Below are 23,125 nucleotides of genomic sequence, written 5' to 3'. Positions count from 1 at the left end.
GCGTTATTTGACGTCTGAACTTCAAAGTATTAGCTGCAAAGCATGCCGGGATGTGTAGTTCAAAGCCTGAGAGCAACAGGTCGTTCATACTCCGCAATCAACAAACTGTTTCCAGAGAATATTTACGATCCATGGTGTGAGGTATCGCGCTCTTCTCTCTACTTCACTAATATGGAGGAATATTAACAAGGTATTGTTTTCACAACTTGACGTCACGGGGTATGAGACTCGTGATAAACAGAGCTGCAGCGAAGCATGTGACGAGTCACGTGGGCAACGGTCTGCGACAACCCGGAAGCAGGTGTCTGCGGTGTGCGGGACCGGGGGGAGCAGTGCAGCCGGTCCTGAGGGCTGGGGTATGTGCTGGGCACAGGGGGGCGCTGTGTTGCAGGGGTACGTGTTGGGCACAGGGGGGGGCTGCCGTGTTGCGGGGGTATGTGTTGGGCACGGGGGGGGGGGGTGTGTGTTGCAGGGGTACGTGTTGGGCACGGGGGGGGGGCTGCCGTGTTGCGGGGGTACGTGTTGGGCACAGGGGGGGCTGCCGTGTTGCGGGGGTATGTGTTGCAGGGGTACGTGTTGGGCACAGGGGGGGCTGCTGTTTTGCGGGGGTATGTGTTGCAGGGGTACGTGTTGGGCACGGGGGGTATGTGTTGCAGGGGTACGTGTTGGGCACGGGGGGGTGTGTGTGTGTTGCGGGGGTACGTGTTGGGCACGGGGGGAGCTGCCGTGTTGCGGGGGTATGTGTTGCGGGGGTACGTGTTGGGCACAGGGGGGGCTGCTGTTTTGCGGGGGTATGTGTTGCAGGGGTACGTGTTGGGCACGGGGGGTATGTGTTGCAGGGGTACGTGTTGGGCACGGGGGGGTGTGTGTGTGTTGCGGGGGTACGTGTTGGGCACGGGGGGAGCTGCCGTGTTGCGGGGGTATGTGTTGCGGGGGTACGTGTTGGGCACGGGGGGGGGGCTGCCGTGTTGCGGGGGTACGTGTTGGGCACAGGGGGGGCTGCCGTGTTGCGGGGGTATGTGTTGCAGGGGTACGTGTTGGGCACGGGGGGTATGTGTTGCGGGGGTACGTGTTGGGCACAGGGGGGGCTGCTGTTTTGCGGGGGTATGTGTTGCAGGGGTACGTGTTGGGCACGGGGGGTATGTGTTGCAGGGGTACGTGTTGGGCACGGGGGGTATGTGTTGCAGGGGTACGTGTTGGGCACGGGGGGTATGTGTTGCAGGGGTACGTGTTGGGCACGGGGGGTATGTGTTGCGGGGGTACGTGTTGGGCACGGGGGGTATGTGTTGCGGGGGTACGTGTTGGGCACGGGGGGGGGGTGTGTGTGTTGCGGGGGTACGTGTTGCAGGGGTACGTGTTGGGCACAGGGGGGGGGCTGCCGTTTTGCAGGGGTACGTGTTGGGCACAGGGGGGGCTGCTGTTTTGCGGGGGTATGTGTTGCAGGGGTACGTGTTGGGCACGGGGGGTATGTGTTGCAGGGGTACGTGTTGGGCACAGGGGGGGCTGCTGTTTTGCGGGGGTATGTGTTGCAGGGGTACGTGTTGGGCACGGGGGGTATGTGTTGCAGGGGTACGTGTTGGGCACGGGGTGTATGTGCTGCGGGGGTACGTGTTGGGCACGGGGGGGTGTGTGTTTTGCGGGGGTACGTGTTGGGCACGGGGGGGTGTGTGTGTTGCGGGGGTACGTGTTGGGCACGGGGGGGGTGTGTGTGTTGCGGGGGTACGTGTTGGGCACGGGGGTGTGTGTGTGTTGCGGGGGTACGTGTTGGGCACGGGGGGGTGTGTGTTGCGGGGGTACGTGTTGGGCACGGGGGGGGGGTGTGTGTTGCGGGGGTACGTGTTGGGCACGGGGGGGGGTGTGTGTTGCGGGGGTACGTGTTGGGCACGGGGGGTGTGTGTGTTGCGGGGGTACGTGTTGGGCACGGGGGGGGGTGTGTGTGTTGCGGGGGTACGTGTTGGGCACGGGGGGTGTGTGTGTTGCGGGGGTGCGTGTTGGGCACGGGGGGTGTGTGTGTTGCGGGGGTACGTGTTGGGCACGGGGGGTGTGTGTGTTGCGGGGGTACGTGTTGGGCACGGGGGGTGTGTGTGTTGCGGGGGTACGTGTTGGGCACGGGGGTGTGTGTGTGTTGCGGGGGTACGTGTTGGGCACGGGGGGGTGTGTGTTGCGGGGGTACGTGTTGGGCACAGGGGGGGGTATGTGTTGCGGGGGTACGTGTTGGGCACGGGGGGGGGTATGTGTTGCGGGGGTACGTGTTGGGCACGGGGGGGGGTGTGTGTGTTGCGGGGGTACGTGTTGGGCACGGGGGGGGGTGTGTGTGTTGCGGGGGTACGTGTTGGGCACGGGGGGGGTGTGTGTATTGCGGGGGTACGTGTTGGGCACGGGGGGTGTGTGTGTATTGCGGGGGTACGTGTTGGGCACGGGGGGTGTGTGTGTATTGCGGGGGTACGTGTTGGGCACGGGGGGTGTGTGTGTGTTGCGGGGGTACGTGTTGGGCACGGGGGGTGTGTGTGTGTTGCGGGGGTACGTGTTGGGCACGGGGGGTGTGTGTGTGTTGCGGGGGTACGTGTTGGGCACGGGGGGTGTGTGTGTTGCGGGGGTACGTGTTGGGCACAGGGGGGGGTATGTGTTGCGGGGGTACGTGTTGGGCACGGGGGGGGGGGCTGCCGTGTTGCGGGGGTATGTGTTGCAGGGGTACGTGTTGGGCACGGGGGGTATGTGTTGCGGGGGTACGTGTTGGGCACAGGGGGGGCTGCTGTTTTGCGGGGGTATGTGTTGCAGGGGTACGTGTTGGGCACGGGGGGTATGTGTTGCAGGGGTACGTGTTGGGCACGGGGGGTATGTGTTGCGGGGGTACGTGTTGGGCACGGGGGGTATGTGTTGCGGGGGTACGTGTTGGGCACGGGGGGTATGTGTTGCGGGGGTACGTGTTGGGCACGGGGGGGGGTGTGTGTGTTGCGGGGGTACGTGTTGGGCACGGGGGGGGGTGTGTGTGTTGCGGGGGTACGTGTTGGGCACGGGGGGGGTGTGTGTATTGCGGGGGTACGTGTTGGGCACGGGGGGTGTGTGTGTTGCGGGGGTACGTGTTGGGCACGGGGGGTGTGTGTGTGTTGCGGGGGTACGTGTTGGGCACGGGGGGTGTGTGTGTTGCGGGGGTACGTGTTGGGCACAGGGGGGGGTATGTGTTGCGGGGGTACGTGTTGGGCACGGGGGGGGGGGGCTGCCGTGTTGCGGGGGTATGTGTTGCAGGGGTACGTGTTGGGCACGGGGGGTATGTGTTGCGGGGGTACGTGTTGGGCACAGGGGGGGCTGCTGTTTTGCGGGGGTATGTGTTGCAGGGGTACGTGTTGGGCACGGGGGGTATGTGTTGCAGGGGTACGTGTTGGGCACGGGGGGTATGTGTTGCAGGGGTACGTGTTGGGCACGGGGGGTATGTGTTGCAGGGGTACGTGTTGGGCACGGGGGGTATGTGTTGCGGGGGTACGTGTTGGGCACGGGGGGTATGTGTTGCGGGGGTACGTGTTGGGCACGGGGGGGTGTGTGTGTGTTGCGGGGGTACGTGTTGCAGGGGTACGTGTTGGGCACAGGGGGGGGGCTGCCGTTTTGCAGGGGTACGTGTTGGGCACAGGGGGGGCTGCTGTTTTGCGGGGGTATGTGTTGCAGGGGTACGTGTTGGGCACGGGGGGTATGTGTTGCAGGGGTACGTGTTGGGCACGGGGTGTATGTGCTGCGGGGGTACGTGTTGGGCACGGGGGGGTGTGTGTTTTGCGGGGGTACGTGTTGGGCACGGGGGGGTGTGTGTTTTGCGGGGGTACGTGTTGGGCACGGGGGGGTGTGTGTGTTGCGGGGGTACGTGTTGGGCACGGGGGGGTGTGTGTGTTGCGGGGGTACGTGTTGGGCACGGGGGGGGTGTGTGTTGCGGGGGTACGTGTTGGGCACGGGGGGGGTGTGTGTTGCGGGGGTACGTGTTGGGCACGGGGGGGTGTGTGTTGCGGGGGTACGTGTTGGGCACGGGGGGGGTGTGTGTTGCGGGGGTACGTGTTGGGCACGGGGGGGGTGTGTGTTGCGGGGGTACGTGTTGGGCACGGGGGGGGTGTGTGTGTTGCGGGGGTACGTGTTGGGCACGGGGGGGGTGTGTGTGTTGCGGGGGTACGTGTTGGGCACGGGGGGGGTGTGTGTTGCGGGGGTACGTGTTGGGCACGGGGGGGTGTGTGTTGCAGGGGTACGTGTTGGGCACAGGGGGGCTGCCGTGTTGCAGGGGTACGTGTTGGGCACAGGGGGGGCTGCCGTGTTGCGGGGGTACTTGTTGGGCACAGGGGGGGGCTGCCGTGTTGCGGGGGTATGTGTTGCAGGGGTACGTGTTGGGCACAGGGGGGCTGCCGTGTTGCGGGGGTACGTGTTGGGCACAGGGGGGGCTGCCGTGTTGCGGGGGTACGTGTTGGGCACAGGGGGGGGCTGCCGTGTTGCGGGGGTATGGGTTGCAGGGGTACGTGTTGGGCACAGGTGGGGGGCTGCCGTGTTGCGGGGGTATGTGTTGCAGGGGTACGTGTTGGGCACAGGGGGGGGCTGCCGTGTTGCGGGGGTTATGGGTTGCAGGGGTACGTGTTGGGCACAGGTGGGGGGCTGCCGTGTTGCGGGGGTATGTGTTGCAGGGGTACGTGTTGGGCACAGGGGGGGGCTGCCGTGTTGCGGGGGTATGTGTTGCAGGGGTACGTGTTGGGCACAGGGGGGGGGGGCTGCCGTGCTGCGGGGCTATGTGTTAGGCGCAGGGGGGGTGTTGGGCGCAGGGGGGCTGCGTGTTGGGGGCAGGGGGGCTGTGGGGGTGCGTGTTGGGCGCTGTGATGCAGGTGTAGGAAAAGTATAATAGAAACACGTCACCACTTCTGCATTTATCACCCACTCCTGATTTTTAGCTTACAAATACTGATGTAAGATGCTGACAGTGTGACCGTGGCCTAAGAATAAGTTCCCACGATGAATATTTGTTGCTGCCGATTTTCAGATTTCCAGTGTTGTGGATGGAATTTATAGAGTCTTGTGCCCACTGTGGTGTTTTTTAATGTAGCATAAACTGACCTGCAGTGCAACTTGTCAATTCCTTTTGCAGTAAATCTATGTTTCATATGTGGCTTTCCTAGTAGATTTGAATTAGACAAGGAAAATCCACAGGTAAAGAAAACCAGGTGAAAATAATTGTTTCTTTTTTTAAATGTGTAGGAGTAGCACCCAAACAGGGGATATTATTAAAGGAAGAGAGCCAGGATGGAGACATTAAAGAAGTTGTCTGGTACTTTTTTTTAAATTGCCCAATGTATTCAGCATGTGGGCATAAGTATATTTGTAAATACCTTGTGTTGCAGGTTCTGCCTGTGAGCGGCGCTATCGGTGGCCGCTCACAGGCATCACGTGACCCCCGCTGATGTCACGACAAGTGAGGAGTGACTCAGCGCTGGGTTCCCGCGGTGGATGCTGGGCTGTGGGCGGGGTTATTCCCCCGCATCACACCCAGCATCCACCGCACGCTTTCCCAATGAATGGGGAGGGGGGAGAGCGCGCGGTGGATGCTGGGTGTGACGTGAGGGGGTAACCCCGTCCACAACACGGAAGATGGACCCTCGGGGGTCACGTGTTGCCTGTGAGCGGCCACCGATAGCGCCGCTCACAGGCATTATCAGCAACAGAAGGTATTTACAGACATACTTATGCCCACATGCTTAATACATTGGGCTACTTAAAAAAAAAAAAGTACCAGACAACCCCTTTAATAAAGAAAGGGCCAGGATGAGGGACATATTACAGGCTGTGGGGCCTATGGGAGGACAGTGTTACTGTGTGGGGGACACTGACTCCACAATAGGGGACATTGATAATATTCCCCATTGTAGTTTATATATGTTTAGTTTGTGAAGTTACAATATAGGATGTTACAACTGTACCGAGGCAAGAACCTAGCTGGACACTATTACTGCATGGGGGCAGAAATAGTATGTCACTACTGTATGGTTGCACTGGGAGGGGGTGTTACTGTTGTATTTGAGCACAGACAGATATTACTACTGTATGGGGGCATAAAAAGGAGTTTTACTATTGCATGGGGCCACAAAAGGCTACATATCCATTGACATTGTATGGTGGTCACAGAGGGGAACATTTCTACTGTGAGGGCGTCACAAAGGGACTACTGTAATATTATTTTAACTGTTACTGTGCAGGGCACAATGGTGGTACTATTGTACTTTTCTTCATATGGCACATTGTAGAAGTGGAGGGTGCTGTGGAATTATCAGTTCTGCGGTTTTTGATAATGATCAGTAAGGTGGTATTATTCAGTTTCTCGTGCTCCGGCCAGTGTGTGGCGGTATTATTGGTATAGTGGTTTTTGCTCAGTAGCAGGATGGTGGTTGTACTCAGTGTGGTGATATGTAGTCACTGTATGGCGGTATTTCTTCCCATTTATGTGGCTTATTATTGGTATATCAGTTTTGGTACAGTGCACTTGCTCAGTAACAGTATGATGTTACTCAGTAACTGTATCACTACTATTTACAGGTGCTACTTAGAAAATGGTCTTATTGCAGTGTTTTCTATGAGACTTATGTACTGTATTTGTAGTCTGTTTTTTATTATTATTATTATTATTATTATTATTAGAGGGGGGCAAACACATTTTTATAGGATCTAGACGCTAAAGGGGCCCGTACATCTGACCAACATGCTGATGGTGGCCCAAGTCCAAACTTTGCTTTGGGGACTATTTGACTCTATGCCACTGAGCGATGGCATATATGATAGGATTACCCCTAAATACAGTCGTGTGTGGCATTTGGCAGTATTCTTCCAGCTTAGAGGCTGCAGTCTTATGTTGTATGTGCAGAGCTGGGGTTACATGCTCATCTCTGATGATAAAACTATAGTGAAATGTAATATTTTCCATATCCCGTGCCATTAATTTACCCTACTCTGATGGCCGCTGTCTTTTTATCCATGATGGCACTTCCATGAGCATGCGCTTGCAGGCGCCGGTTTGTGTGAGACTTGTGTAATACTTCTGTTTTCAGCTTCCTGTTTAGATTCTCTGCCAAGAAAGTAACGGTTCCCCATGTGATGCCTCCGATATGTGGCCAGAATGATACTTTATTCTGTTTTGCAATGCACTCCCATTGTGCCCCTAACTGCTGAGGTGACAATCCCATAAGATCCAAACAGTGCTAGTAAAATCCCAGCTTCTCAGGGTCTCCTTGGAGCAATGTCACCAGTATTCAAAGACTTTCATAGAGTATTTTGTCTTTCTCACACATGTCGGAATATACAAAGGGCACATTGGTGACAAATAGATAAGAACTTGCACCCAGTAACCCTTGAGCTGCTGTCACCTCCTGTGCATAGTTTGCCTCTATTTCACATTTCTCCTTGGTTTGCCGCGTGTAGTGTTATTGTAAAGGGTTTTTCCCAAAATAAGAAATTTATAGCCTGTATTCCGGATAGGAGATAACTTGCTGATCGCTGCAGTCCGACCGCTAGGACCCCAAGTGACCTGGACATTGGGGCTCTGCAGCCCTGCCCTGAATGGAATGGAGGAGCATATAGACTTCCACTCTACTTTTCATCTATGGGCCTGCCAGAGAAAGATCTCTGGGTGTCTGACTGCTACGCGAATAGCACTCCATCCCTCCCGAGTCTTGCCGTATGGCTAAGCAGTACTGTACAGCCACATATGGGGTATTTCTACATTCTGCAAAAATTGTGTGACAAATTTTGGTGCCATTTTTTTACACATTTCCCAGTTTGCAAATGTAAAATCTGGGGCTAAAACAAAACTCTGGTGGTAAAAATTGTATTCTTTTTTCTTCACTGACCAATGGTATACAATTCTGTGACACACCTGTGGTGTCAATGTGATCTCTGCACCCCTAGATTAATTCATTGAGAAGAGTAGTTTGTAAAATGGGGTCACTTTTGGGGGGTTCTGCTGTTTTGGCACCTCAGGTGCTCTCCCAGTGGGTCATGGCACCTTTAAACCAGTCCAGCAAAATCTGAACTCCAATATGGCTGTTCTTCCCTTCTGAGCTTTGCACTGTGCCTCAAAAGTAGTTTTCGACCACATATGAGGGATCGGTGCATAACAAATTTTGGGGTCTATTTTCACCTGCTATCATCAAAGATCAACGTTGTAAAATTCTGTGAAGCACCTGTGGGTTCAAGGTGCTCACCACCTGTCTAGATAAATTCCTTGAGGGGTGTAGTTTCCAAAATGGTGTCACTTGTGGGGGGGTTTCCACTATTTTGGAACATCGGGGACTCTCCAAATGCGACATGGCGTCCGCTAATTATTCCAGCAAATTTTGCGTTAAAAAAAAATCAAATGGCGCACCTTCCAAACCCTGCCATGCGCCAAAACACTAGTTTTCCTCCACGAATGGGGTATTGGCATACTCAGGAGAAACTGCACAACAAATTGTATGGTGCATTTTCTCCCGTTACCCTTGTAAAAATAAATTTTGGGGCTAAAGTAAAAATGTAATTAAAAAAAAAAAAAAAAAAAAAGTAAAATGTTTTTTTTTCCCCTTTTTAAATTCCATTAAAGGGGTATTCCCATCTCCAAGATCCTATCCCAATGTGTAGGTCCTGCGATGCCTGCACATGAGGTAAGAGATAGCAAATCAAAAATATTATACGACTATATTTCAAATTGTAGGTATTTGCTAATATTATTATTATTATTATGACACCTACTACATATTGAGATAGGATCCTGGAGATGGGAATACCCCTTTAATTCCTGTGATACACCTGACGGGTTAATAAACTTCTTGAATGTGGTTTTGAGGGGTGCAGTTTTTAGAATGCTGTCACTTTTGGGTATTTTCTGTCATATAGGCCCCTCAAAGTGACTTCAAATGTGATGTGGTCCCTAAAAAAAAATAAATAAATAAAAATGGGTTTTGTAAATTTTGTTGGCAAAATGAGAAATTGCTGATCAACTTCCTATTTTTTATTTTGTTTCACAAATGATGCAGATGTATAGTAGACATGTGGGGAATGTTTATTAACTGTTTTGTGTGACATCTCTCTGTTTAAGGGCATAAGAATTCAAAGTTTGAAAATTGCAAACTTTTTGCCAAATTTCCAATATTTTCACAAATAAATGTAGGTCATATCAAATACATTTTACCACTGTCATGAAGTACAATATGCCACAAGAAACAATATAATAATCAGCGGGATCCGTTGAAGCGTTCCAGAGTTATTATCTCATAAAGTGACAGTGGTCAGAACTGTAACATTTGGCCTGGTCATTAAGGTGCAGACAGCTCTGGGAGTAAAGGGGTTAAGGAAATGAACAATATGAATTAACTGTACCAATTGCACTTCCTAATGTGTTATAGTAGCCCATAGTGTACTGGTGTGACGCTGCTTACTTTATACCATACAATATATTAGTGGAGGTGTGTACTTTTTTTTTATCTCCTGGATGGTCCCTCCTGCATAGCAGACATGAGACGGCACATACAGGGAGGCTTTGTGTGTCTCCTGAGACTGACTCATCACATGCCTTCTCTCCTCCCCGCAGATCTGCTTGAACTTTACTCTGCAACATGGGAGCCATCAAGATCTCCCCAGACTACAACTGGTTTCGCAGCACTGTCCCACTAAAGCGGGTATGTAGAGACCAGTCCTATCGAGTGCTGAGCTCAACTTGTGGCACAAGCTTGGACGATTGTATAAGGATGTATTTTTCTATTCATGATTTTGATATATGACGTGTCTCATGTCTTTATTATACTTGTATAGCGCCATTAATTCCACAGCGCTTTACAGACTTCATAATCACTGTCCCCATTGGGGATCATAATCTGTATTCACTATCAGAATGTCTTTGGAATATGGAGGAACCCAGAGGAAACCCACCCAAACACGGGGAGAACATACAGACTGTTTGCAGATAACTTTATATTTATGCTGTAGTAGAATATATTTATTTCTTAATTCAGATGATTTATTCTGTAAAGTTAGAAAACTTGGATTTCTTTCCATTGCTGGGGTTTTTCCTCTTTATTAAGGGTTTTGCACTTCTGATGAGGTAGGAAATGTTTGACACGAGGAGATATTATAACCACAATCCACCCTGCAATGAAGTCCACATGTGCATGGAAGGGCCTTGTACTGTAGATGATATCTGGACATTGTAGTATATATGATACGTGGCATATATCCTGGGGAAGGCGCTCAGCATTCACTAAGTTATATAGTGCTGTACAAATATAGATCGCTAATGATTAACTGCGTGTGTCAGGTTAATTATTAGAAAGCACCAGACACTATGATGGTAGAAAGACTGGAATTTTGTGGATTATTGTGGAGTCTAAATAATACATTTTTAATCTCATTTATTTGTTTTTTAACTATGCAAGTATATTGGTGAGCAGGCTGGTTCTTTTTTTTATGAAATCTATTTATGCTAATTTTATTGTGTTTCTGAGCCGGCATGCGGATGTGCCAGTACGATTTTCAGTAGATTTACTGTAATGTGTGGCTCTTGTTCGAACTAGCTTCATGGTCCTACAGGATCCATGATGCACATGACAGATCTCTTCTAATCCATCACAGTTAGTAATGATCTGTGATGCATCCAATTTTATCAGTTAGGTCACAGCCCCACTATCAGTATTCGGTCAGTATTTTTTCTCAGGAGTGGGTGATAAATGCAGAATTGGTGACTTGTTTCTATTACACCTTTTCTCTGATTGTTCCTCACCTGGTTTCGGCTCCCACTCCTGAGAAAAAATACTGACCAAATACTGATGGTGAGGCTTTTATTTAACACCCCATTGACCTTTACTTGGCTTAAAGGGGCTCTGTCAGCACAGAACGACTGTTCAACCCAAGTACAGGCACTCGGTGCATCATGGCGCCGTCATTCATTTACATGCACCTTCCCACCTGCTTGGTGTCCATCTATCTCTGCCCTTCTCTGGCCCGATGAAGCCAGAGCTGTCAATCAAAGAAGAGGGGGATGGAGATAGAGGGAAAGTGTATATAAATGATTAGCCCCGCCATGAAGCACCGAGCGCCTGTACTTCGTTTGGACAGTCATTCTGTGCTCACAGTCCCTTTAAACTATTCTGATGCCACTCTTATGATTATAACGTTAAGTGCTTTGTTGTCACACTTGTGTGTTTTTTGTTGTTGTTCTGTTTAATTGTGGTCCATGATAAGAGCAGAACAAAGATATTTAGCAAATTGAAATATCCCTGACATGGTGGACACCAGCTGTGGCTGATGGATCCTATTGACTATAAATGGGCCTGTTGGGTTTTCATCATGGCTCTGAACACTGATACCTATAAAACGGTTGACTGTTGTTTTATACCCTGTTTAGACAAGTCGGTAGCATTGCCATACCCACAGAATAATCAGTAACACTGGGTATATTGCTCTTTCATTGGGTGATTAGTAGCCTGTTTATACTATCCAATTCTTGGAAGATGAGTATTCCTAGGAACACTCATCTCCCAATAATCGGCCAGTGTAAATACACCTTTTTAAAAAAAAAAAAAAAAAAAAAAAAAAAAAAAAAAAAATTGGTTGTCCACTGACAATGGGTGACTCACCAATGGGATCCACATCGATTGACAGAATAGGGAACTTGTATTCCCCTTACAATATGGAACGGCCGATCGGATGCCCAACCTTTGCTCCATTCATTCTCTTTGGGGCTCCTGGGTGATAACATTTTACTGGACAACTACTTGAATTTCTTACCATGTTTTTGTTTTTTACTGCCAAGGCTATATTCACATTACATTTTAGCTTGCAGAGAACCCTTCTCATTGCTGTAACTATTCCCCAATAAGCTGTATAATAATTGCTACTATGGTAGCAGGGGACATAACAGTGACAAGATAACATCCTGGGATTTTTAATAACAAATCTACTTGATTTATTGATTCATCATCTTCTTTTTGTCCTGCCTGTATGAAAGGGTAGTCCTATTGGTGAGATGTCATTCTCTTTTTGCTTCAGATCATTGTGGACGATGATGACAGTAAAGTTTGGTCTCTGTATGATGCTGGCCCCCGAAGTGTGCGCTGCCCCATTATATTTCTACCTCCTGTCAGCGGCACAGCCGATGTCTTCTTTCATCAGATCCTAGCGCTGACCGGCTGGGGATATCGGGTTATTGCTGTAAGTACTGCTCTAGGTATTGGCGCTGACCAGTGCCTAGGACGTAGGTCTCTCCACACCTTCTGGTACATGTCCCTAATCTTCATATGACACGAATGTTTAGTCCTCCTCGTTATTCGCTTGCATCCTCCAGTAGTCACATCTGCATCTTTACTCCTGTGTTCTGCCTCTTTCAGCTTCAGTATCCTGTATATTGGGATCATCTAGAATTCTGTGATGGATTCCGAAAACTTCTTGATGATCTGCACTTGGATAAGGTGAGTGTACAGGTCTAACAATTCTATGCTTTTTTTTTCAACAACTTAAAGTGAACCTGACACATGCTGCCCACAAATTGGGAAACCTGAATCATACATGGCTGTGATCGTACAGCCAGTGGCTGTTTTACTCTGAAATGCTGCAGCGTTTTACAGAAAAAAATACTTTTAATAGCTACTGGTGACCAATCCACACTGTACACTAGTCATATAGGAGGGACCCCAGCAGCTTCTCCCTACCCACTGACGAGCCTCTGCCTATATGCGCACATAGGCCGAGACCTGCCAGTCACTGTCGGTGTGCAGGGAAAAGCTGCTGGGGACCCACCTGTACGACTAGTGTACAGCGCGGCTCGGTCCCCAGCAGATATTAACAGCAAACATTACAGCCATGTATAAGGTTCACTTTAAGGGTTTTTTTTCCCCAACATTCAAAGTTTTTACCTATCCAAAGAAAATGTTAACTCGTGGATTGGTGGGGGTCTGACAGATAAAATCCCTCCAATCTCAAGAATGAGGCTCAGAAATGCCCCATCGGTATGGAGTGGCAGCCCTGCATGTGTTCCACTACTACATTCATTCTTTATGACGCTGTCAGAGAGGAGTATAGCACTCTGCTTCTAAAAGGGACTCTGTCAGGACAGAATGACTGTTCAAACCAAGTACAGGTGTTCGGTGCACCATGGCGTGTATTTAAGTGCATCTTCCCTACTTGTTTTCCCTCTATCTCCACCCTCACTTCTTCTTTGATTGGCAGCACTGGTTTTATAGAACTAGAGAAGGGCGGAGATTGATCGAAAACAAGTAGGTGGGAAGGTGCACTTAAATGTTTGGCCACGGCAAGGGAGCACTGAGTTCCTGTACTTGGTTTGAACAGTCATTTTGCTCTGACAGATTCTCTATAAGGTAGTTTCATATACAATAAATGGACAGACTGCATCAGAGCTCCATTCTTTTCATTGCCCTTAGGGGTATGTGAACACTGCAGATTTTTTTAGCTGCAAATACTTATCATGTCCCCATATTTTCTGGGCTCTAAAAAGAATGGAGCTCTGATATAGTCTATGCATTTATTGTAAGTACAGGGTTTGGACTGAAGAGGTTTGAGGAAAAGTTATTTTCTCTGATGAAGGTCTGTTTGAGACATCTTGAAGAATGATTGTCCAGAAAAGAAAAGGTGAGCGCTATCCGGAGTCCTGTGTGTTGCCTATAATAATGCACCCTGAGACCATGATGGAGGGGGGAGGAGGTGTGTGTGTGTGTGTGTGTGGAGGGGGCTTTCATCCATGGAGGGGGTTCATTCTGTTTTGCCTAGTAAGGCTATGTGCCCACGATGCAGAAATGCTCAGGATTTTTTCCGGAGCGTTTCTGCATCTCCCTGGCAGAAAAAAACGCATGCGGATTGTACATGCGGATTGTACATGCGTTTTCCTGTCAGGGACATGCGGATGTGAAGCGTTCTTCACATGCATTTCCGCATGGGGGTTGATGAGCGCTTTCCAAGCGATTTTAGCATCACTTGGAAAGTGCTTGTCAACTTGGTCACACTATATAAATCCATGCAACCGGCATGGATTTATATAGTGTGACCGAGAGAATGTCAAAAAATAAAAAAAATTTATACTTGCCCTCCGATGGCCCGCGCTGTCTTGCTTCACCGTCCCGGCAGCGGTGGATTGAAGGACCTGCCGACGTCGGCGTCGTGTGACCCGTCACATGACTATGACGTCAGCGCAGGTCATTCATTCCATCGCGAACTGCCGGCAAGCAAGGAGGAGCGCACCGCGGGCCGCCAGAATGTAAGTATATATTTATTTTTTATTTATTTTTTTTACAGTTTCCTATGGTACCCAGGTCCGCAGGAGAGTCTCCTCTTCTCTAGACCTGGGTACCATCCGCACATTAGAATGCATGGAATGCGCATATACATATACAGTGATGCGTAATCCATGCGATCTAATGCAAGTCAATGGCGGCGAAAATACAGCACTTCCGCAAAATAATTGGTAGTGCTGCAGATTTTTCCACAATGATAACCCGCACCGGAAATTTCCGCAGCATGTGCACAGCACATGCGGATTATCATTGGGGAACATGGCAGGCCTTCTACCATGCGTTTCTGCAGCGTTTTTGCCGCTGCGGAAATGCTTAAACGCATCGTGGGCACACAGCCTAACACTGCCATGAATAAAGAATGGCATCTAAACATCCTTTAAGGGCAACTTCTCCCCCTAACAATCCAGGAGCAATTTGGTGATGAGCACTGCTTTTTCCAGAGTCCATGTCACAAGCCAAAAATTATAACCAAGTGGCCCTTTGTACAAAACACTGAAATTTTGTGTCCATGGCCAGGAAACTCCTCAGATTTCAATCCCATTGAGAACCTATAGCCAATCCCCAAAATAGCAGGAGGACAAACACAGAAATTGAGAACTCCAAACACTGATTAGGCAAAAATGGGCTGTCATCAGTCAGGATTTGGCCCAGAAGCTGATATCCAGCTGCCAAGACGAAGGGCAGAAGTCTACGGGACAACACTATAAATCATGAGTCTTTGCATAAACTCACTCTGTTTGTCAGTAAGTGTGGAAAGCTATGAAATGCTGATAATTGTACCTCAGTAACCATAGAAACATCTGAGTAAAAGAACTAAAAACACTGAAACAGCAAAATCTGTGTAAGTCTGAACTTTTGGCCACGAGTGTATAGTATCTCAGTGGTAAACTGAAGCCTTCTACACAGAGCTGGCAAGATTTGGCCTGTTTTGGCATTTTGGTAACTGAATGATGCATAAAATGCGATGGGAGAATCGATTCACTTATTTTTCTCATAAATTCGCCAATGAAGAATCACAAACATGGGGAATCCATCAATGCATCCTGAAAGGTAGTGAATCAGTGAAACACATCATATGGAAACTTATTTCCTTTACAACCAAGAGCCTGCACTGTACATCATACCGAATATTGTTATTTAAAGGGGATCTGTCACCACATTTGACCTATGTAACCTATTAATATGGGCATACAGGTTATAGATTGCTAAGGAGAGTGATCCCTGCCTGCCTCATATCAGATGCCTTGTTGTGGATAAATCCTCTTTTATCACTTTATAGAAATGACCTCTTCCAGGCTCAAGGGAGGACGTGGAAGATAACTCTGCCTCCAGAGATTATTTTACATAAAGGGGGAGATACCAGTGTGAGACAAGTAACTAACACAGAACAGGAGAAATTAAATTTGTCTTCTTACAAACACACTGGTACAGCTCTGCTGTATTGTAACCCTATTACAACCCTGTCTGCCTGTGAGCTGGAAGCTGAGAGGAGCCTGCAGATGTGTCAGGTATAATCACACACAGCTCTGCAGTGAGATCAGGAGAGCAGAGAGCGGCCATCACACATCACACTGGTAACTCCACCTCATGTATAATAATCTGTGGAGGCAGTTATCTTCTAGACAGCGTCCTCCCCAGAGCCTGGAAGAGGTCATTTATATAAAGTGATAAAAGATTTATCCACAACAAGGCATCTGATATGAGGCATACAGGTAGGGCTATTCTCAGCAGTCTATGACCTGTATGCCCATGTTAATAGTCTACATAGGTCAAATGTGGTGACAGATTCGTTTTAACATGTAATAAGATGTCCCTGTGTATTATGCTGCTCTGATAAGATGATTCTAAAGGGTTAATATGCACTAGGGGGACATGGCTGCTTGTAAAGGGTTAATCTGGAGAGGCAGACAAATGTCTGTAAATGGTTAATTTGAATCTCAGTAATTACTATACACAAGAAGACCGTCAAAACACATTGAGGAGAAGCTGTGACAGGATTTACCTCAGTTACTGTTTTTGGCTTTATCTTCCTGTTCATTAAAGGGATTGTCCGGTCCAAATCGATAAGTCTACAGTCACTCTGTGTGACTGCAGACTTGTGAATCCCCCCAGCACACGCACTGTGGGGATTGCCCAGTTCCTGAGCCGGGACCGGAGGGAATTTGAGTTATACATATTCTCGGCCCCATTATACTACTGTAAAGAGCGCGCCATCTAGGATTTTTTTGGAACGTTTACTGTGAGCTGTATAGATGCTCCCTTACTACAGCTTTCAATTGAGCAGTTGTTCATAATTTTTTTTTTTTGAATTTAGAAAATTCATTGTCCTATCAGTATGTGTAAAATCGTATACAGTACTGTGCAAACATTTTAAGCAGGTGAGGAAAAAATGCTGCTAAGTAAGAATGCTTTCAAGAATAGAAGAGTCAATGGTTCATTTTTATCAGTTAACAAGATGCAAAGTGAATGGGGAAGAGATACAGGGAAATCTAAAATCAATATTTGGTGTGACCACCATTTGCTTTGAAAACTACATCAATTCTTCTAGGTACAACACCATTTTTGGAGGAACTCAGCAGGAGGTTGTTTCAAACATCTGGGAGAATGAACCACAGATCTGTGGATGTAGGTTGTCGCAAATCCTTCTGTCTCTTCATGTAATCCCAGAGAGACGATGATGCTGAGATCAGAGCTCTGTGGGGGCCAGATCCTAACTTTCAGGACTGACTTCTTGGTCTTTGCACTAAAGATTGCTCTTAATGACATTGCCCCAATTCATCAAGGCTTTTACGCCAGAATTCTGCCTTGAAAAGTTGCACAATTTTGGTGCAACGGCAAAAGTGGGTGGGACAATATTAGGGTGCATTTGCTTTCCATCGTTTTTTTGTTACTGACTTAGTCCTCTTATGCAGTGACCGTAATGACTCCTCAGTCATGTATTCAGGGATGGTCTTATTCTTAGATTTTCCTTAGCTTGTCTGTTTTTAATTTTATTTATTTTTAGTATTTTTTTTTTTCATTGTTTGCATTACATGGAGGTTGGTATAACTGATACATCCTTATTTTACTAATCCTCAAAGTCTTATCTCGTGTTTCCGATGTGTAGGTTCATTTATTTGGTGCATCTCTTGGTGGTTTTCTGGCCCAGAAGTTTGCAGAGTACACACACAAGTCTCCCAGGGTCCAGTCGCTCGTCTTGTGCAACGCCTTCAGCGACACCTCCATTTTCAACCAGACTTGGACAGCAAACAGGTGATTGTCATAATTTACTGCTTTCTTTAGTGGAATATTACGCACAACCATCATGTCTCATGTTATTACAAATTGCCAATATTTTGTAGTTGGCTTCCTTCTTTTACCCAAATATGTTGTAATTGAGAAGTGTTCTTCCTAAAAGACAACTTGCACATTTCATTGTTCTTTTGGTCCACATTGTAATTGACGAGGGCATATTTTATTCTTATAAAGTGTGTGTGTGTGTATAGGTGCATCTTACTGATGTCAAGCAGTCAGCATGTGTGACATTGGAGGTGTCATGTTTTGTTTTTCAGCTTTTGGCTAATGCCTGCATTTATGCTGAAGAAGATTGTCCTGGGAAACTTTTCTTCTGGTCCCGTGGATCCAGTAATGGCCGACGCCATTGATTTCATGGTGGATCGGGTAAGAGAACAAGCCCTTTAACCAAATAAAAATGTCGCGCTCTGAAAGTTACGACCACTTTGGGCATCATCACAATAAGAACTTTCTTGGGGCGGGGGAGGGGTTGCTGTAGAAAGTGCACAAAGCAATTTGAGGTAATGATTGGAAATGTATAAGCTGTCATTTTCTGGCCAAAACTGACTTTCTGACTTCAGTTATTACTAGAACAGTGTTTTATTGGTTAATGGTAGGATGTAGCAGACAGTGACGTACTTTCCACCTGATCCTCTTATTCCTGTAAGATCATTATTGGGCACAACCCAAATCTTGAGACCTATGTAGATATTTCTTTATGAACAGGCAGGTGATGTGCGAAGCATGATTGTGTTTCTCTAGCTAATTGCTTCTGAATAATACATTTTTCTTGTTTTCTTAGCTGGAGAGTCTCAACCAAAGTGAGCTTGCATCTCGTCTCACCCTGAATTGCCAGAACTCGTATGTTGAGCCACACAAAATCCGAGACATCGTAGTCACCATAATGGACGTGAGTTCTCCATTTCATCAGCAAAGTGCAGCTTCCTAAATTTTCTGTCTTTCAGGTGTATTACTTTTTGAGGATTATAAAATCAAGCAAATCAGTTTTTTTTGGAGTGGAAATATGGAAAAGCCCAGTGATATGCAATGAGCAGTGCCAGGCTGAGTGTTGCAACTGCTTGAGCTTTCTTTGAGCACCATTTAGGTATAATGCCTCACATGAGCGATTAGCTGGCATCTTAATCTTTTAGCACGACTAGGAGTCACACGCCAAGTGCATTTCTGTAGTCCCCTGTCGGGCATATTTGAATGACTTTCAGCTGTAAGCAATGAGGCAATCACAGCTCAGCTTTCCTTTCATCAGAGAAGTTTTAAGATTCTGCGGGCATCGAAATCGATTCTTCTTTTTAACAGGTTTGATGAACAAGGCCACTGACTAAACCTCTTCTGTGAAACTCTTGAAAAAATATTTAGACCTCGATTCATCAAGACTGGCATTTTATATGATGCATCAAAATCATTAAAAAGGAGATATCTGGGACTTTATTAAAAAAAAAAAAAAAAAAGAAGTGCTTAAGCACGAACAGGTATATAGTTGTAAATAGAGGCCACCACCTGTCTGTAGTACCCGGCGCCAGTCATTGACCTCTCCTGCCGGAGATTCAGCTGCTCCCTGTCAACAGAGCAGTGGTTTCTCTTCATGTTGACAGGGCGGAACTACTGGTGTCATGCTGATTGACAGCTAGCTTTCCCAGCGAGGAGCCGACTGTCGATCAGCACGACACCAGTAGTGCCGCCCGGTCAACAGGAAGAGAAACCGTTGCTCTGTTGGCATGACATCAGCGGAAGTCTGTGCCGGCAGAGAATGGCGATGGGCACAGTAGGTTGGTAGGTAGCAACTACCCGCCTGTTAGTGCTTAGGCACTTTAATAAAAAAAAAATAAAGTCCCGGATATCCCCTTTAAGAGGCCTGCACTTCTCTCGACTGACACTAAGCACCGTTCACTTTTCAAAAAGTTCCTGGAAATGGAGTAAAAATGTGTGTTGTGCCAAACGTTACGACTTTTCAAAGAGTTTTACATGAGGTTTCTGGTAAAAAGTGATGAATCAGGACCTTCTACATGTTATGTGCATATTCTATTTCTGTAATTGTACATTGCAGCACTATTACTGAGTCGCCAAAATGGATATTTAGAACTTTGTAGCACTAAATGTTGACACCTAGATAATGGTGTGTGTAAATATTATATGTGATGAATTTTAAGGTAAAGTCAGTCATCACAGCAGGAAATGTATTTGTGGGACCATCCATTTAATACGCACAATTACTATGCATTATATATCTGCCAAATAGGTAAGTGTATGACTGCTGGGGAACCCACTGCGGGCACCGCCATTGCTCACAAGTTAGAGGCTGCTGTGTGCTACTTTTAAATGGAGGGGGTTTTGCCCCTCTATTCATGGTTCATGGGATTGACGAAGATAATCAAGTGTGATCTGGACTAATCCCATAGACATTGAATGTCACTCCATATAAACTGAGGTCTCTCAGCTATCAAAAACGTGTCGCGTATATGGGAATATGTTGTAATTGTTGGATCACCCTTTGTGTCCTTCTGTATTTTATTAGATTGTGCCCCAGCTGTTGCCCTACTCGTGTCATCACAAATGCTGGTTTTATATTTCATTAACATGCTTAATAAATGCAGTATTATTCTTCTCTTGTGTAGGTATTCGATCAGAGCGCTCTCTCAACAGATGCCAAAGAAGAAATGTACAAGCTATACCCTAATGCCCGGAGGGCCCATCTGAAAACCGGGGGGAACTTCCCATATTTGTGCCGGAGTGCAGAAGTCAACCTCTATGTACAAGTAAGCGGCCGTCTTCAGTGTGCTCTGTGTTATGACATTAGTAACTTGTTAGAAGTCCATCCAGTTCTTCCACAGCGTTGATCCAGATGAATGGAAAAACCCACGGGACCGAGAACAATTTGTTCCTGTTTAAGAAAATCAAAATCCCTAAATTTGCCAAAAGCATAAATCCTTGGATCAGTGAAACATCGCCAGTAATCTCGTAACCATAACTTGTAAAATTATTACTCTGTTATCCAGCCCTCATTTTATCTCTCCTTCAATTAATAAACCGACCACCTCCAGTGGCAGAGGATCCGGGTCTCACTGCCCTTTTAGTAAAGCATGAGGATGCAGTGTCAATGCAAGGGTCTAGTTAACATTTGTCGTCAATGGTTTCTTACCTTGAGGTAGCTAAACCCCACATACTCTTCCAGCATCTATTTCAGTCCTCGCTCCCAGACTTGGGAGCGCATGGTCTGCGTTGCTGTGTTCATCTACAAGAGAACTGCTGCCAAACATCTCCGATGGCAGCTTATCTCTTGGAGAACAAAAGGATCTGTAGTTTGATTTCAGACATGGCGGCGGATCCTTATATCCTCTGACATCATCAGCGTCCAGTTTTCTCTGGACCTGTGCAGGGTTGCTCAGTACAGCTGTATTGAGCGAGGCAGAGTGCGTCTAGTAGGCATGCGGCCGACAGTATACATATCGCATATTTGCAGTATCTGGACCGCCCATCCTTGCCACTGATATCGGAGAATCCTAACTGCATGTGGTGCGCACACTTTGACTATTCAGAAGGCTGCAGTCATATAGAGTGAATTCAGACTTTTAGGAAAAGACCGGCAACCCCTTTTAAGCAGTTATCAGAAAAGTCAACTGTTCATGATTTGTCATTTAGACTTCATAGTTTTCTGGTTCTTCTTTTCCAGATTCACCTGCGTCAGTTCCATGGCACCAGATATGCAGCAATAGACCCGGCTATGATCAGTGCGGAGGAGTTGGAGGTACAGAAAGGAAACCTGCAACCAAGTGAAGAACCTCAGGAGACTGAACCTTCAACTTAAGACAAAAACCAGTTCTCATGTCCTGTCTGCCAGGCTGCATTTATTAAAACGCATTTCAAGAGAGATGTAAGGGAGACTTTACACCTCAGCCACTATGAGGAGCTCTGAAATCGCCAGGGTTGTATGCATCAGAGACATAACTGCTCGGAAAGACTCATTGTCAAACCAGATGCTCCAAGACACTTCCAGTTTAAAGAAAGAAATCCATTCTGGACAAGGCTGAGTAACTTTTTCTCTTCCTCTGTGAAGAAAATACCTGCTTCTGGTCCTCTAAAATGAGGAATGGATCCTCAAACTGATGCGTAACGAATACCAAGCAGTATCTTGGTAATTCCGACTGTTAGACTAATAGAATAATTACGGAGGACTAGATATATTCAATATTTTTTCCGTCTCCTGAGTATCCAGGACACTTAGCACTGAGATTTTGGACCAATTCCAATGTTGTTAAGCACCATTAGGGTACTTACAATGGAACATGTCAGAATTATAAAAATGGCTGCCATGATTGTCCTGTTCCTTTTTAAATGTTCAGTATAGTCTTTCATCCTGTAGTTTAATGTTAAAACACCCAATTATTAAAGGGAATCTGTCTGAAGGTTTATTCTTTCTAATCTGAGGCCAATAATAGGGAGACCTTGATTTCACTTACTGGGCTTCCTGCCGAGGTTTTGCTAAAATCACTTATCTGCTGCAGCTCTTCTAGTCTTCTCAATGATGAGCACTGTATAACCTTCCCACGCCGTTATTTAACAACTTTCTGCCTACAATGCATAGTGGGAGGAGCTCATCACACAAAGGACTAGTAAAGCTCCAATAGATAAAGCAGGGATGATATCAAAACTACAGCAAGGAGCCCAGTAAGTGACAACAAAAACCTTGCGACAGATTCCCTTCAAACAATCCACATGCAAACCATTGTAGTATATTGCTAGGCAAGGTCATGAAGAGAAATCCAATCAAAGGCAAACGATTGTAATGTCTCTATTCATCCTTACAAGTAATATTGTATAATACTGTGTAAGGAAAAAGACAAGTGACTCTGACAGCCGATCTCCTGGACACGTGGCGTCCATACAGGTCCAGTGCCTTATTTCTGCTCATAGATTGTCTACTCTTTGTACGCCGGTTTCAGTTGTATATAGTTTAGCTGTATATTACATAGCGTTGTGATGTTTGTGTTTTGTAATATGGATTTTCTTTCTTCTGTACACTTTCTTTTGATATTTAAAGTGCCAATGTCCTTACGTCTGCCTGGCAAGGCTTCCGAGGAGGATACAATGTCCAGCTTTCGATAGACTTTGTGTATGAATAAAGCAGTAATAGTATTATGTGTTTTATGTTAATCCTGGCTCTTATCCTTTCTGAGGCTCACATTTTCCTCTTCATCATCAGAGCCTTATTTAGGTGACCCACATTCACTTAATGTCGTCTGTTAGACAGCCTAAATTTGGTTCAGGAAGTCGGAAGATTCACCAAACTACACAGTGGAGCATGCGATGTGATCACTTTGGCAAAGCTTACTAAAAGGTGTATACTCTCATACCAAGGGTGGTTTTACACATCCATGTTTCGCAGTCCGAGTCCGGTCTGGCTGGGGGTCTCCGGACTTAAATTCATAGCCTCATGTGTGCGTCTGAGGCTGTACAGTTCGGATGTATGCCATCGGCCCTACTCTTGGCTCACTGTACACCATGAATTTGTGCCTAACAGCTGGCACGTTCCAATAATCTGCCACATTTTTAGATTCACCAAA

General features: G+C 47.1%; 1 protein-coding gene across 2 annotated transcripts; it reads left to right on the top strand.

The window, feature by feature from the left end:
* Positions 1–37: 37 nt before the first annotated feature.
* Positions 38–22,715, top strand: SPG21 (SPG21 abhydrolase domain containing, maspardin). 2 transcript variants are annotated; one of them, XM_073653402.1, is made up of 9 exons: positions 38–190; positions 9,569–9,656; positions 12,022–12,183; positions 12,360–12,440; positions 17,383–17,528; positions 17,828–17,936; positions 18,352–18,459; positions 20,180–20,320; positions 21,235–22,715. In XM_073653402.1, the coding sequence occupies exons 2-9, from the start codon at positions 9,594–9,596 to the stop codon at positions 21,367–21,369; spliced, it is 945 nt and encodes a 314-aa protein (XP_073509503.1). In that variant the 5' UTR covers positions 38–190; positions 9,569–9,593; the 3' UTR covers positions 21,370–22,715. The 2 variants fall into 2 exon arrangements, with proteins under 2 accessions (XP_073509503.1, XP_073509502.1); XM_073653401.1 differs by lacking the exon at positions 38–190 and adding an exon at positions 222–356.
* Positions 22,716–23,125: the final 410 nt, after the last annotated feature.

Source organism: Phyllobates terribilis, unplaced genomic scaffold (assembly GCF_046119375.1).
Source record: "Phyllobates terribilis strain yellow unplaced genomic scaffold, ASM4611937v1 Scaffold_11__3_contigs__length_659146591, whole genome shotgun sequence".
In the NCBI taxonomy this organism is placed as follows: domain Eukaryota; kingdom Metazoa; phylum Chordata; class Amphibia; order Anura; family Dendrobatidae; genus Phyllobates; species Phyllobates terribilis.
This window is presented reverse-complemented; position numbering and strand designations above follow the sequence as displayed.